Below are 13,400 nucleotides of genomic sequence, written 5' to 3'. Positions count from 1 at the left end.
TAATTGTTCAAGAAGATAATATGATTCTTGTTTATGCTTAAGTAAAAGAAATCTTGAAAAAATCTTGAATATTTCTATAGAATTATTATTGATTTCCTTTGCTTGAAGTAATTTTAAATATTGAAAATATATGTTCTCATCTTTCTTTTGTGAAATAAATGATGAATAAATTAAAGAACAGATAACAAGAGTAAAAGAATATGGGAAACTTTCATCAAACACATCGATCGTTGATTGAACTGATGCTTCAATATTTTCTTTATCAATTTGATAAACAATTTCTTCAATTGTTTTTAATAATTTTAGAGATTTTTCATCAGTTGTTTTATTGTTTTTGACCATCTCGAAAAAAACAAAATTAAAAGTATTCTTTTAATGGCCTTCACCGATTAAAACCGTTGAATTTCTGTTCTATGAAAAATGATTACGCTTTGTATAGTTATTAAAAAGTTACGAGAAAATTGTCGGTTTTTTCAAATGGAAGAAATTCCTCTTGAATTCTCCCCATGTGCAAAATATCTTATAGTTGCTGAAAGTGTTCATCCATATAATAGAGTCGTATCACTTGTTTTCACACATATATTTTCTGAAAGTTGCACTGCAATTTTATCAACAACAAAGTCCCCTGTTGCTATACAATATCTTGAAAAGTTTCAACGCGAAATACCTCCTTTTCCTAAAGATGGCCCAGAAGAAACAAAATATTTAGCAGATGACTTATTTGAAGCCATTTCAAATTCTCTTCGTTCAGGAAAAATTACTACCAAAATTCCATCTCAGCTTTGGTTGTGTAGTATACTATATTCAGTTTTAGATGGTAATGAGGCAGCAGAAAGAGAGACAATTTGCAAAATTTGCGCTGTAAAACTCAAACAAATCTTATTGAATGGTAAAATAAGAAAAGCAATCAGTAATGTTCCTTTGAAATTAAAGCTCCCAGCCAAATTGAAAAAAGACATTATCAATCTAAATTCAAATCAACAACAACCACAACAAAATGAAGTGCAAACTCATCAACAAGCAGCACGCCAACAAGCTCCTCAGCCACCACAACCACAGCAACCACCACAACCTCAAAAACCAGATCTCAATGCAATTTTAGCTAATTATAATGAAAATGATGTTATAAATTATTTGAGACTTCTCGGTGTGGAGCCACCTATGGCTTGTCCGAAGGTTATGGGATCATGTAAATCAACTATTCAGATGAATCTTGATCTTTGTTACAGTTTCCTTAATCGCGGTGATACAAAGAGTGCGCTTCGATACCTTAAAGCAATTGAAAAAATATGGAGAACAGGAAAACTTGAATAATAAATAAATCATTTTGCTTGAGACAATTAACGTACTCCATTAATTTGAGGGTGTCCCAATTAGAGGCACCCCAAATACAAATGATACACAAAATTACTTCTTCGAGAATGAATAAACACCAATGCAAATACAATCTTTTGTTCATAACACTTTGGCTGATATCAATAAAAAATATTAGGAAATTATTATAACAAAAAGGTTTTTCTATTTTTAACTATTTACTACATGTTTAAATTATTTTTTTCTTTTTTTGTTTTTAACATTTTAAAATATTGTTTATCTTCTGCGTTCTCTTCCACCTCTCCCACCAGCCCTTGACCGAGATATTCCGCCTCTTGTGTGGTACTCGATTTTTATGCTGGAAGAGTTTGTTTTAGGTGAAGCTTCATGAAATTCTTTATGTTGGGATGTTTTTGATGGAATAAATTCGGATTCCGAGTTCACAACGGAAGGGAAAGCATTTATTTCATCTTCTTTTGGTTCATTAATTGGGGCGTAATAAGGTTCTTCTCCCTTTTGTAAACCGAAAGCCGAAATTTTTTGACTGCCATAAAACGGTTTATCATTGAAGTTGTCGTTGTTCTGTTCGACAACGCTAGGGAAGCTCTGTTCCTCTTTAGAATAATCCACATAGCGAGGGAACCCACCTTCAGAAGATGGGGAATTGTTTTGGTCTTCATAAGATTCTGATAAATTCATAACACTAGGAAATTCGGAGTCTGTTGAACGTGGATAAAAACCACTGACATTCTCTTTTGGACTTGGATCCAAAACGCTTGGAAAGCTTTGTTCTTGCGGTGAAAAATTCTGATCTTGGTTTTCATTAATTGGTGTAAAAACACTCGGAAATCCTATTTCTTCAGGCTCTGTAATATCTTCTGTATTATCTTGTTTAGGTTGGTTTGAGAAATTTGGATACAAATTATAATTGGGCATTTGAAATGTTTGTTGTGGATACTGTGCAAAAGCCATAAATGGTGCGCCAACAAACGAATAATATCCATATAATGGATTTGGTCCAAATTGACTATACTGCTGTTGTTGTGGATGTGAGTCAGTACTCATGTATTGGCCAGTGCCTTCTTGTTCACGTTGAGTGTGTTCGCTTTCTTGTAAAACTGATTTTTGAGTATTTTGATCAATTTCTTCATTTGACTCATTCTCTTTAAAATCTATAACAACTGGTTTCCATTCCATTGTGTTAGATGTTTGATCGTCGCCAGATTCTTGTGTATTGAGATTAATGGATTGATTTGCATTTATTGGAAACGGTGTGAATGGATCATCCGATGTTATAAAACTAAATTCTTGTAAGCTTGGTGGTTTCTGTGATGGTGTGTAGTATGAGATGATTTCTTCAGCAGTATATGTTTTTCTCATTCCCAACCAGAAACTGCAAGATGCGACCTTACAGAACGTTTAAATTAATTGAATACATAAGACGATTTTTTGAGTATCGATATTTCAATAATAGTAATTTTGTCATAATATTTCAATTTAAAAAAACATGCCATTGAACAAGAATTGTCTCCAGATATTTATTGGCCAAAATAAAAATTATATTTTTCAGAACTAATGTATAAGGCTTATTTTCATTCTCTGTGGTGTGAATAAAGTTTTTCGTATTTTTGAAAAATTGTATTTAAATTTGCAAAATAAAGTTGAATCATTTTTGATCGTTTACTTAACGATAGCACATTTAAAATGCTTTCATGTTTCAACACACAAAGAAGGGGATTTTTTAGAACAAAATATTGCCCTCTTGCAGATGTATTCAAAACAAATAAAGGATATGAAATCCAAATTGAATTTCCAGGCGTAAAGAAAGACGACATTATAATTGATGTCGAGGAAAAAATATTAAACATCACTGCTATTAAGAACTACAAGCAAAGTGATAGTGCCAAACCAATTCATAACGAAATAAAGTATGGAACAGTAACACGAAAGTTTAGACTTCCGTCAAATATTGAAACTGAAGCAATTGAAGCCTCTCTCGCTGATGGAGTTTTGACGTTATCAATTCCAACGAAAGAAAAACCAAAGACAGAAATAAAGATTCTTTAACTCGTCAATTATTTTTATAATCATTTATTCAGATGATTTTCTTCATGAAGTGTAACATGCGAATATGATATTTCCTTAAATCAAAATGTGTAGGCAAAAAAATCAAATTGTTGCTTCAATGTAGAAACCGTTTATTTCTACCATGGGTTTCAAATCACAATTCCCATGATGAGAAGAAGAGAAGAAGTATTTGGGCAACTTAATCAATATTTAACAGAGCTTATAAATGAAGTAGACAACTCATTCGAAGCGTTTATAAATTTTTCCAATGGAGTTAACACATCCTTTGTCAACTTTGACTCACGTATTAACAAATCTCTTGATACTCTCAAAAAATCATCACTCGAACCACAACTTCGATCTCCCCTTCCCAGAATACGAAAAACAGTAACTCAACTCTCTGGTTATATGTTTCGTGAATCGTTTGGATTTGGAATTGACATACTTGTACATAAGCAAGAAGAATTCCGCAAAAATGTCTCTGACCAACGGGCTCAGCTTACCCCCATTCTTCAAGAGCTTGGCCAATATGTGTCATTTATGCAAAAAACTGCAGTTGATTCAGTTAAAACTGAATCTCGTTCACTCGATTTCCATTCCTATCTTGTTGATTTCAAGAAGAATTTCAGACCCAAATCCGAAGATTGCAAAGCGATTTTAATGAAAATAATTGATTTTACCGAAGTTGCATCACAAGACATTCGTACAGGCTGCATATCCATTTTTGGCGTTCTTATGAACAAAATTGAGATTGGCCTTGGTCCACAAAGTTCGCCATACAAATCGATCAACAAATTGCAACAAGAGATTAATGAAAGCCTTAACTCCGAATCTGTTCTTAAGAAGCATTTGATGCCATTGTGCACGCCTAATGGTCAAACTGACATAGTAAATTACTTTGCTCTCGAATCTGACATATCTCGTCGCCAACCCGCACGAATCAGAGAGAACTGCGAAGCCGTAGACAAGCGTAACAGGCGAGTGCAGCTCAACCCGAGGGAGTCCGTCGTGATAACAAAGGCGGGCTACTCAAACGTGTGGGAAGTAGAAGTTAACGGTCAAATAATGTTTGTACCAGCAGAATGCGTTGCTGTTTGATTGTGTAAATATGATTATAAGACATTTTTGTATGTAATAATGCTTGAAAAGCTATGTGTGTATAGATTTTTTATGAATCAACTTTAATTATAAAAGTTCTTTTTCTTGTTATAACAATTGCAATTGACCACTTTAGTTCTTTTATTATTATAGAATGTATAACAATATTTATTACGTGTAATAGTCTTTCATAATACAAGAAAATCCAACATATTATAGAATATATGGTAATATAGTTAAATTATCATTGGTAAGATAGAGTGTTGAATTCTTCTGTATTTGTTTACACAATTTATGTGATATATATTGATATTTGTATAACAAGTTCTTTGGCATGATTTTCATGTAATGATGAAAGATTGGACACAATACTCCATAAAAATGCACTCATTGGTATAAAATATTTCAGTTAAAAAATAAAACTTTTATAAAAAACGAAGTACTGTTACTATCTGATAGATTTTTTATTTCCGATTTTTCTATTTTGCTGTTTCATTATTATGTTCAATTTTTGGAGGGCGATGCGGCTTGAAAAAGTCAACAACTCCCTGGAAAAATATATTCCGATCATTTTTCCATGGATTGATTGACTCCATTCCGTATTTTTTCATGGTCAAATAACGCGCCATATGACAGTTATGTGAAAATGTATCAAATTTTTTCCCAGCCATAAAGTTCGCCATAGATGCAGCAAGCCTTTTGATTGTAACAGGCCTTGATGGGTATTGTGGATTTGGATCATCGTGAACATATGCAATTCCTTCAAATTCGAAATCTTTTGATTTTTCATATGTATCACATCTTCGTACATGAACCATAGAATCAAACATGTATTCTATAATGAAGCTACCCTGTGCGGTTACTGCTATCAAAGCAGAATGTGAAAGAACTTGTCCAATCACGTCAATTGTAGATGGAACAAATAATGGACGCCTAACAGCATAACATTCCAAAACAAGATAATCCATCTCGAAGTCAGTTAAACGTGATTCTAATTTCGGTGGCCATTTTGCGAGATCTTTCTTTTTGCTCATACAGATTTTAATTTTAATCAGATGTTTTTCATTGAATCTTTTGAATACACCGTAAAAAACTTTTTGAAACTTTTATTGGCCGAACATATAAAAGCAATATCTGAAATTTTGATAGTGCCTTATCAAATCGATCATTACTCTTTTCGAGATAATTTTTATTTCTATAGTTTATCTTAAGTTTATGTTTACTTTAACGGTTTATCATTGGTGCAACAACAAAACTTTTTGCTCCCAAATCGCGAAAAATAACTCTTTTGCCTTCACTACATTAGTTCAACTTGATTTATACTCTGACAAATGTTAAAATCAAAAATTATTTGTTTGTTTATTTATTTTATACTATAATAATCAAAAGTAACAAAAATATTACAATTCCAATAATTATTAACTTTTTGTTGTCCAATTCAAATCCCTTCATTCCATGTAATTCTGTTTGTGTTACCACATTAATTTTCTTTTCTTTCTTAGCACTTGGAAGTACATTTTTACGTTCATTTTCATTTATGATTGGGTTATTTATATATTTGATTTTCTTATTTAGCTCATTAACTTTATTTATAACATCATCAGCAGTAACTTCATCGTCGTCATTTATTTTCTTTAACCATTCCAATAATTCTTTTGCTTCTTGTGCGATTAAATGGTTTACAGCATCTTTATCATCTTTTTTCATTAAATTTTTACAATTTTTTTCTGCTTTTTCTATTTCATTTAATTTCTTTACTAATTCTTTATCCTTTTTCCTATATTCTTTTGTATTTCCAATAATTTTTCTTAATTCATCATTTGATAAATTATTAATATTATTTTTTGTTATGACGATTCTCTTTGAATTATTATTATTAATTGCAATTACATTTAATATTCCATCTTCATTAATCTTAATTTTAATTCTTATGTTTGATCCTGGTTTCAAATTCTTTAATTCTAATTCTCCAATTTGTTTATTATCATTTGCAAGAATTCGTTCGCCTTCAAATATTTCGATTAATGCCGAAGTTTGATTCTCTTCTAATATGAAATCTTTATAACCTTCTGTTGGTAATGATTTCCCATGTGGTATAATCACTGACATTTCTCCATTCGATAATTTAATTCCAATACTTAATGATAATATTTCTAAGATGTTAATGTTATTATAAATCGTTCCTTGACTTAATATTGACGCTTGAATCGATGAACCAATCGATATAATCTCTTCATGATTAATACTTTTCGTTGGTTGTTTCCCTTTGAAGTATTGCATCAACATTTTCCGGATATATTTAATACGTGTACATCCGCCAACTAATAAAATATCATTTATATCTTCCGGAGTTTTGTTCGATTTGTTTAATATCGATTTAACATGTTCTAATGTGGAATTAAATATCGGTTCATTAATTTGATTGAACTCTTTTCGTGTCATCTGAATGTTGAAGTCATTGTCTTCATATAATGAGTCTAATTGTATGGAAAATGATTTGGCAGTGGATAAATTCCTTTTAATGTTTTCGCACGCTTGAAGTAATCGATGTTTAGCACGTGATGATTGACGTAAATCACAATGATATTTATCTTGAAAGATATCGGCGAAATGATTAAATAATTTGGTGTCAATATCTCGGCCGCCTAAATGTGTATCTCCTTCAGAAGCTAAGATTTCATATGTATGGCCATATACAGATAATAATGAAACATCAAACGTTCCTCCACCCAAATTATATACTAAAAAATATCGATGGGAATCAATGGGATTCCTTGTGCAATATGCTATGGCAGCTGCTGTTGGTTCATTGATGAAGTGAATGTCTTTGAATCCGGCAATAATTGCTGAATCATGTGTGGCTTGACGTTGATTATCATCAAAATACGATGGAACTGATATAACAGCTTCGGTGACTTTGGTTTGTAAATATGATTCTGCATTTTTTTTAAGGTATTGAAGTAAAATGGATGAAATTTCTTCAGGATAATATTCTTTGTTTTCATTTCTATGCGTTACTTTTATTACAGGATGCATTTGTGTGCCACAAGTAACACTAAATGGTAAGTTTTTGACATCATTTTCAACGCTTTTATAATCAACTCCAAGCATTCGTTTGGTATCAAATATAGTATTTTCTGGATTTATACCAGCTTGATTAATTGCATTTTTGCCAATTAAAATTTCGGACTTAGTGAAGGCTACAACAGATGGTGTTATAATTTCACCCATTTCATTTGGGATAACTTCTATTTTTCCATTTTGGTAAGCAGAAACACAGCAACTAGTGTTACCTAAATCAATTCCGATTACAGTCGAATTATTCGTTTTGTTTTGTTTCTTCATTTCGAGAAAAAAAAAATGCCAGAATATTTTAACCGTTACGTGCCGATATAAATTTTTCAGAGGAAAACGATAGTATACTTTTTTTATTTATTAAACAAATTTATTCTTTTATAGTCTTTTCTTCATTTTGAGATTTCTTTGAACGAGAAGATAAAGACCTTAATATTTCTCTTCTTCTTTGTTTTTCATTTTCAGCCAAAGTATATAACTTTCTAAAGTTTTCATTTTCACTTTTTATATCTATAATAGCAATTATATGTCTTTTTAATACAACTGTTAAAGGTTCTTGTTCGACTTCTTCTTCTTTTTTAATTCTTGAAGCAGCTCTTCTTTTTGTTTGAGTTGTTTTCCCAGATTTTACTTGTGTCCTTTTAGAACGAGAAGAAGGAGGTGATACAACAGTAATATTTGTTCTATATTCAACAGGATCATCAAAAACGAAAATTATATAATTTTCATTCCAAATGAAATTAATTAATTTCAAATTAATAGGCAAAGCGATTGTACCCAAATAAATTCTTTTATAAGGATCAAAAAAAGATAAATTCGGAAACAAATGGAATTCTCTTTCATTCCAATTTAATGTATGTGTTAAAGCTTGAATTAAATTAACATCTGTTGTTTTTTGATTATATGTTAAAATCGTATCCATTGTTAAATTAGCTTTAATAATATCATCATCAATACATTCTAATATTTGTTTTGATATTTTAAAATTTTCGATTTCATAAATAGTTAATATTTTATTTGATGTAAAAGTCATCAAAAAATTGTTTTCATAATGAAATGAAATAATTGGTCCTTGTTTAGGAAATTGATGATCATAAAGTGCTTTTCTTGAAACATTTAAGAAACAAAATGATCCATTTTCAAAGCCTAAAACAATTACATTATCCAAATCTATTTCAAGTGCACATGATACTGGTGAAGGCAAAGGAAATTCACATAATAATTTAGAATTACTACCTAAAGAATACATTAAAAGAATTGGAAGACTTCCAAAACGTATAAGAACAACATTACTTTTCTCAAAAACATGTACAAAGGAATGATAATTTAACTCAATCGGTGCTGTCTCTATGCTCTGCAATGTAGATGATGGCCTCAGTCGACTCTTGCCTTTAGAAAGAGGTGTTAATCTTCTTTTTATTGGGCGTTTTCGTGGGTCAACTTCAACAACTTTTGTTGTAGTGATTTGTGATGTGGATGAAACGGGTCCATTTGAAATTGGACATTTTTCAAGATCGAAAATTGGCTCGAGCTGAATGGATTTGCATGGTTGGGACTTAAATGTTGATGATTCAGAATGTGTATGTTCATATGGAACATGACAATTATAAATTTGAGTTCGACCAGTACCATCTGTAATGGAAAGAAAATGTTGTGGAGTGGAAGAAATAACAATAGAATCAATAATAAATAAGGATAAGTCAAGTTCTATTGATGCTTTTAATTGAAAAATGTCTGAAATAAATAGAATAAAACCAGATTCTTCGGTAGTAAAAGCAATGACATAATTACTAAAATCTGTTTCAAAACAATGAAGCTTGCAAATAGGTTTTGGTTGAGATGTTTTGGATAGAGTAGAAATGTTTAAAGTGAAAGAAACAACATTATTTATAAAATCATAAATGTAAATTATACCTTGAGCTGTAGAAACAACAAGATAATTTGTATTTCCGAGGAATCGATATATCGTGATTTCTTGATTTGTTATGGATGTTGAAAGAAAATAATTGTTATAATCTTTGGCTGGTATGTTGCCAACTTTGGTTAATTTAAGATTGTGATTTATAAATGAATTAAATGTTTCTGTTATTCCACCATTTTCAACAAGATCCACTGCATCTTCAATACAACGAAGAATAATTTTATTGATGTATCTGTATGGTTGTGGTAATGGATCATATAGTAATTCGTCTTTATGTGTGTACATTCCGTTGGTCCTATTAACGTATTTTTAGGAATTTTAAATTTCAATTCTGCAATAAGAATTTTCTTGAAATTTCTATAAAAAATTGAAACACGTCCTTAAGAGTATTTCTTTAATTAAACCTCAACCAAATTTTCAAAAACAAAAGAATTTGTATCAATCAATCAATTCATTATGACGAAAGAAATTAATATTCAAATGGAGCAAAAAAATAAAAAAGCAATCGGGGAACATTTATTCATTTAAGGAGTGCTAAATAACTTCAAAAATTTCAAAGACAAAATACCAAATATCTGTTACACATTAAAACAAAATCATTTAACTTATTGTTTAGTATCCATCACCATAGAATTCAGTTCCGAACATTTTCTGGAACCAGAATATTCTTCCGTAGCAGTTTAAGTTCTTCATCTTTTTAGAATTGTTCCTTCGACAATTCGAAGTCGAGTTGGAAGTTTTCGCGGATTCTTGATGGCGTCATGCTCTTTGGCACCACGGATACCATTGGGGAGAGCTGTGTCAAGAACTTCAGTATGACTTGTGCTGGCGTCCTTCCGAGCTCTTTAGCGATTTCGTTGACGACTGGATCTTCGAGTAAAATTTTAGGCTTTTGCTTGTCGTCTTGGAACACGCCTTGCTTCACGTTTCCTGGTGAGCCAAGTGGCGAATAGCATGTGAAATGGATTCCGCGTTTTTCGAGATATTCAATGAGTGCATCATTTTGAAGGTATGGATGGCATTCGCATTGGATTGCATATGGCTGGATCTTGATTCCTGGTGTGAATCGGATCTTTTCGATAAGCTCAATTGAGACATTGCACATTCCGATATGATGTGTTAATCCTTTTTCGACTAATTGTTCCATTGCCTTCCATGTGTCAACCATTGGAATGTCGACAATTTTGATCTTTCCTGATTCGTCTTTGGGGAATAAATCATCTGGGCTGTATTCAAAGCTAAGTGGTTGGTGAACAAGGAATAAGTCAAGGTATTCGAGCTGAAGATCTTTAAGTGATTTGCGGATACTTTCTTCAACATGTGCTGGATCATGATGTGTTGACCATAACTTAGATGTGATCCAAAGTTCTTCACGTTTAACAACTCCTGTGTCAATCATTTCTTTGATAGCACGACCGACTGATGCTTCGTTTTGATAAGAAAATGCACAATCGATATGGCGATAACCTGCCTTGATAGCTTCTTTGACAGCATTTTCGACAACTTCTGATTCTGGTACACTCCATGTTCCGAAGCCAACTTTTGGAATTTCTTGCATTAAATAAAGTGAATTAAACTTTACGATAAATATTAAACAAAGATTCCGACATTGAAAATTTATCGGATAACCGTTGTTTTTTGTTTGAATTTTCAATATTAATATATGTAAACTATAGAAACATTCGTGATAAAACGTGCTTATTCAACCCACCCGAAATTTGTGCAACCACTTTATCTCACAAATCACTGCATGGAAAGAATACTCAAGCGTGAAAATTTGTTGAATCAGTGATTCTGCACGTGCAGAATATACAATGTGCTATTTTAGCCCCATTAAAAATTTGTGTAGTTTATTTGTCCAAATTATCTATGAAGAGGAATGTCCACCAATGTGATGATTTATGTTCATCCATTGTTCATAATGTACACCTGAATTGATATGGTAACAAATCAAATATTTGGTGCACTTATTGTCAAAAAGGTTAAGAGGATGTGGTAGTTTAGTAGCAGTATACTGCAAAAATGTTCATAAGATACAAAAATCAATTTGCATTCAGAGTAAACTTTCAAACCATTTCGATAATTTTTATCATTTTGTACTAGAAACAAGCATATAATATTTTCTTTCTTGTTCATGTGTTTCTAAGTTGTTCAATATGATTTAAATAAAATTATTGTTATAAAATGAAATCAAATTCTATTAGCATGTGTTTTTGTTTATAATGTTTCTTTATTAAGGTTAATTAGTTTGTTAAAAACATAACTTATTTGAGCGATTAAAAATGATTATAATCCCAAATTTGTAGATATATTAACGTCCATATATTCAAAAGTTGTTTTTCTAATAATAAACCGTTCACTAATGACTTTTTGAATATTCAGTTCACAAACCAAACAAAATGAATGATTGCAGTTTCAACAATGAATCTATATCCACCAAATATTTTTCATATTTAAAATTATTAAGTTCTTTCCAGCAAATTGTTTTTCATTTGAAAGAAGAAAATCTTAATTTATCTGTTCAGCAAACAACTCAAATATTTGAATCATTTCAACCATGTTTGTTAAACTTTATAATTTGTCATATCATTTATTCAGCATTTTTTTCTCAAAGGAATAAATTTGATATTTATATAGAATATTTACTATTAATTCAATCAAAAGAAGAAAAAACACGTGAAAGTTCATCACAAATCATTAAAATTTTTATTAAATATATTTCTTCGCTTTCATCAAAAGAAGCAGACTATATAATCAATGATATGATTGAACATAATTTGTTAAATTCAAAAACTATTCAAAATGACGATCCATATTTTGTCCATTATATGAAAAAAGACGATATAAAAAAATTTGATATTATTGATGACTTTACCCGTATCTTTGAGAACACTGAAGAACTTTCGAAGAATAATTTTGAGCTTCACAAAAAATTAATTAAAGAAGGAGTTAATCCAGATGAAATAGCAAAGATAATTAGAAATGATGAAATAGAAAAACTTCAAGAAATATCATCAAAAAGCGATTTTGATTTTAATCAAACAATTGAACCAATTCTTTATGAAAGATACACACTTACTAATAATTATAATGTTACATTAATTGATTATGCAGCATTTTTTTCATCAGTTAAATGTTTTAAATATTTACTTATGAATGGTTCTAAAATAGATAACACAGGTAAATATGCAGTTGCAGGTGGAAATGAAGAAATTATTCATTTATGTGAACAAAATCATTCAACATTTAATGGTGCATATGAAACAGCAATTGAACTCCATCAAAATGATATCTTTTATTATCTTTATGAAAACAAAATTGAAGAAATTAAAACATTAGAACAATTAGGATGTGTGTGTATTTCACATGATAATTATGAAATTTTTTCTTTTTTGCTTCAAGAAGGTATGAAAATAAATGATGATATTATAAATAAAGCAGTAAGAGAAGGAAATATAATTCTTATCAAATATTTTCATGAATTCTGTCAACTTCCAAAATATATTTTAGTTGACTCAGCACAGTCAGGAAACATTGAACTTGTTAAATACGTCATCGAACAAAAAGTAACTGATGATATCAATATTAAAAATGAAATTGATTCCATTTATTTTACATAAATATTTTATATTTGGAAATTTTTAAGAAAATTTTGGACAGCACTTATGTTTGCTTCTGAATATGGTTATACAAATATTGTGAAATTACTTCTTAAACAAGAAGGAATTGATATTAATACTAAAAATATTAATTTGTTATGTTTGAAATTTATTATAATAATTTAGAATTTTAAAATAATATTTGGGAATTATTTAAATTATTTTGGACAGCGCCCATGCGTGCATCTATTTTTAATCATAAAAAAACATTAAAATTACTTATTGATCAAGAAGGAATTGATATTAATACAAAAAATATTAATTTG

At 30.3% G+C, this 13,400-nt stretch overlaps 7 protein-coding genes across 7 annotated transcripts; 3 read left to right on the top strand and 4 right to left on the bottom strand.

Moving 5' to 3' along the window:
- Window positions 1-477: 477 nt before the first annotated feature.
- On the top strand, window positions 478-1,314 carry GO595_001915 (uncharacterized protein; the record flags this gene model as incomplete). Its single annotated transcript, XM_067914766.1, has 1 exon — window positions 478-1,314. The coding sequence occupies one exon, from the start codon at window positions 478-480 to the stop codon at window positions 1,312-1,314; it is 837 nt and encodes a 278-aa protein (XP_067777601.1).
- A 276-nt stretch (window positions 1,315-1,590) lies between these two features.
- On the bottom strand, window positions 1,591-2,694 carry GO595_001914 (uncharacterized protein; the record flags this gene model as incomplete). Its single annotated transcript, XM_067914765.1, has 1 exon — window positions 1,591-2,694. One exon carries the CDS (start codon window positions 2,692-2,694, stop codon window positions 1,591-1,593), a length of 1,104 nt encoding a protein of 367 aa, XP_067777600.1.
- Window positions 2,695-3,018: 324 nt separating this feature from the next.
- GO595_001913 (Hsp20/alpha crystallin family protein) lies at window positions 3,019-3,381 on the top strand (the record flags this gene model as incomplete). The annotated part of the gene is made up of 1 exon (XM_067914764.1): window positions 3,019-3,381. The coding sequence occupies one exon, from the start codon at window positions 3,019-3,021 to the stop codon at window positions 3,379-3,381; it is 363 nt and encodes a 120-aa protein (XP_067777599.1).
- Window positions 3,382-3,546: 165 nt separating this feature from the next.
- Window positions 3,547-4,479, top strand: GO595_001912 (uncharacterized protein; the record flags this gene model as incomplete). The annotated part of the gene is made up of 1 exon (XM_067914763.1): window positions 3,547-4,479. The coding sequence occupies one exon, from the start codon at window positions 3,547-3,549 to the stop codon at window positions 4,477-4,479; it is 933 nt and encodes a 310-aa protein (XP_067777598.1).
- Window positions 4,480-4,958: 479 nt separating this feature from the next.
- GO595_001911 (uncharacterized protein) lies at window positions 4,959-5,513 on the bottom strand (the record flags this gene model as incomplete). Its single annotated transcript, XM_067914762.1, has 1 exon — window positions 4,959-5,513. The coding sequence occupies one exon, from the start codon at window positions 5,511-5,513 to the stop codon at window positions 4,959-4,961; it is 555 nt and encodes a 184-aa protein (XP_067777597.1).
- Window positions 5,514-5,847: 334 nt separating this feature from the next.
- GO595_001910 (heat shock 70 kDa protein cognate 1) lies at window positions 5,848-7,824 on the bottom strand (the record flags this gene model as incomplete). The annotated part of the gene is made up of 1 exon (XM_067914761.1): window positions 5,848-7,824. One exon carries the CDS (start codon window positions 7,822-7,824, stop codon window positions 5,848-5,850), a length of 1,977 nt encoding a protein of 658 aa, XP_067777596.1.
- Window positions 7,825-10,172: 2,348 nt separating this feature from the next.
- Window positions 10,173-11,033, bottom strand: GO595_001909 (aldo-keto reductase family 1 member B10-like; the record flags this gene model as incomplete). The annotated part of the gene is made up of 1 exon (XM_067914760.1): window positions 10,173-11,033. The coding sequence occupies one exon, from the start codon at window positions 11,031-11,033 to the stop codon at window positions 10,173-10,175; it is 861 nt and encodes a 286-aa protein (XP_067777595.1).
- Between the last annotated feature and the right edge of the window lie 2,367 nt (window positions 11,034-13,400).

This window comes from Histomonas meleagridis (genome assembly GCF_020186115.1).
Source record: "Histomonas meleagridis strain 2922-C6/04-10x chromosome Unknown contig_16, whole genome shotgun sequence".
Taxonomy (NCBI): domain Eukaryota; phylum Parabasalia; order Tritrichomonadida; family Dientamoebidae; genus Histomonas; species Histomonas meleagridis.
Note: the sequence above shows the minus strand (reverse complement) of the source record. Positions and strands in the feature narration are given on the sequence as shown.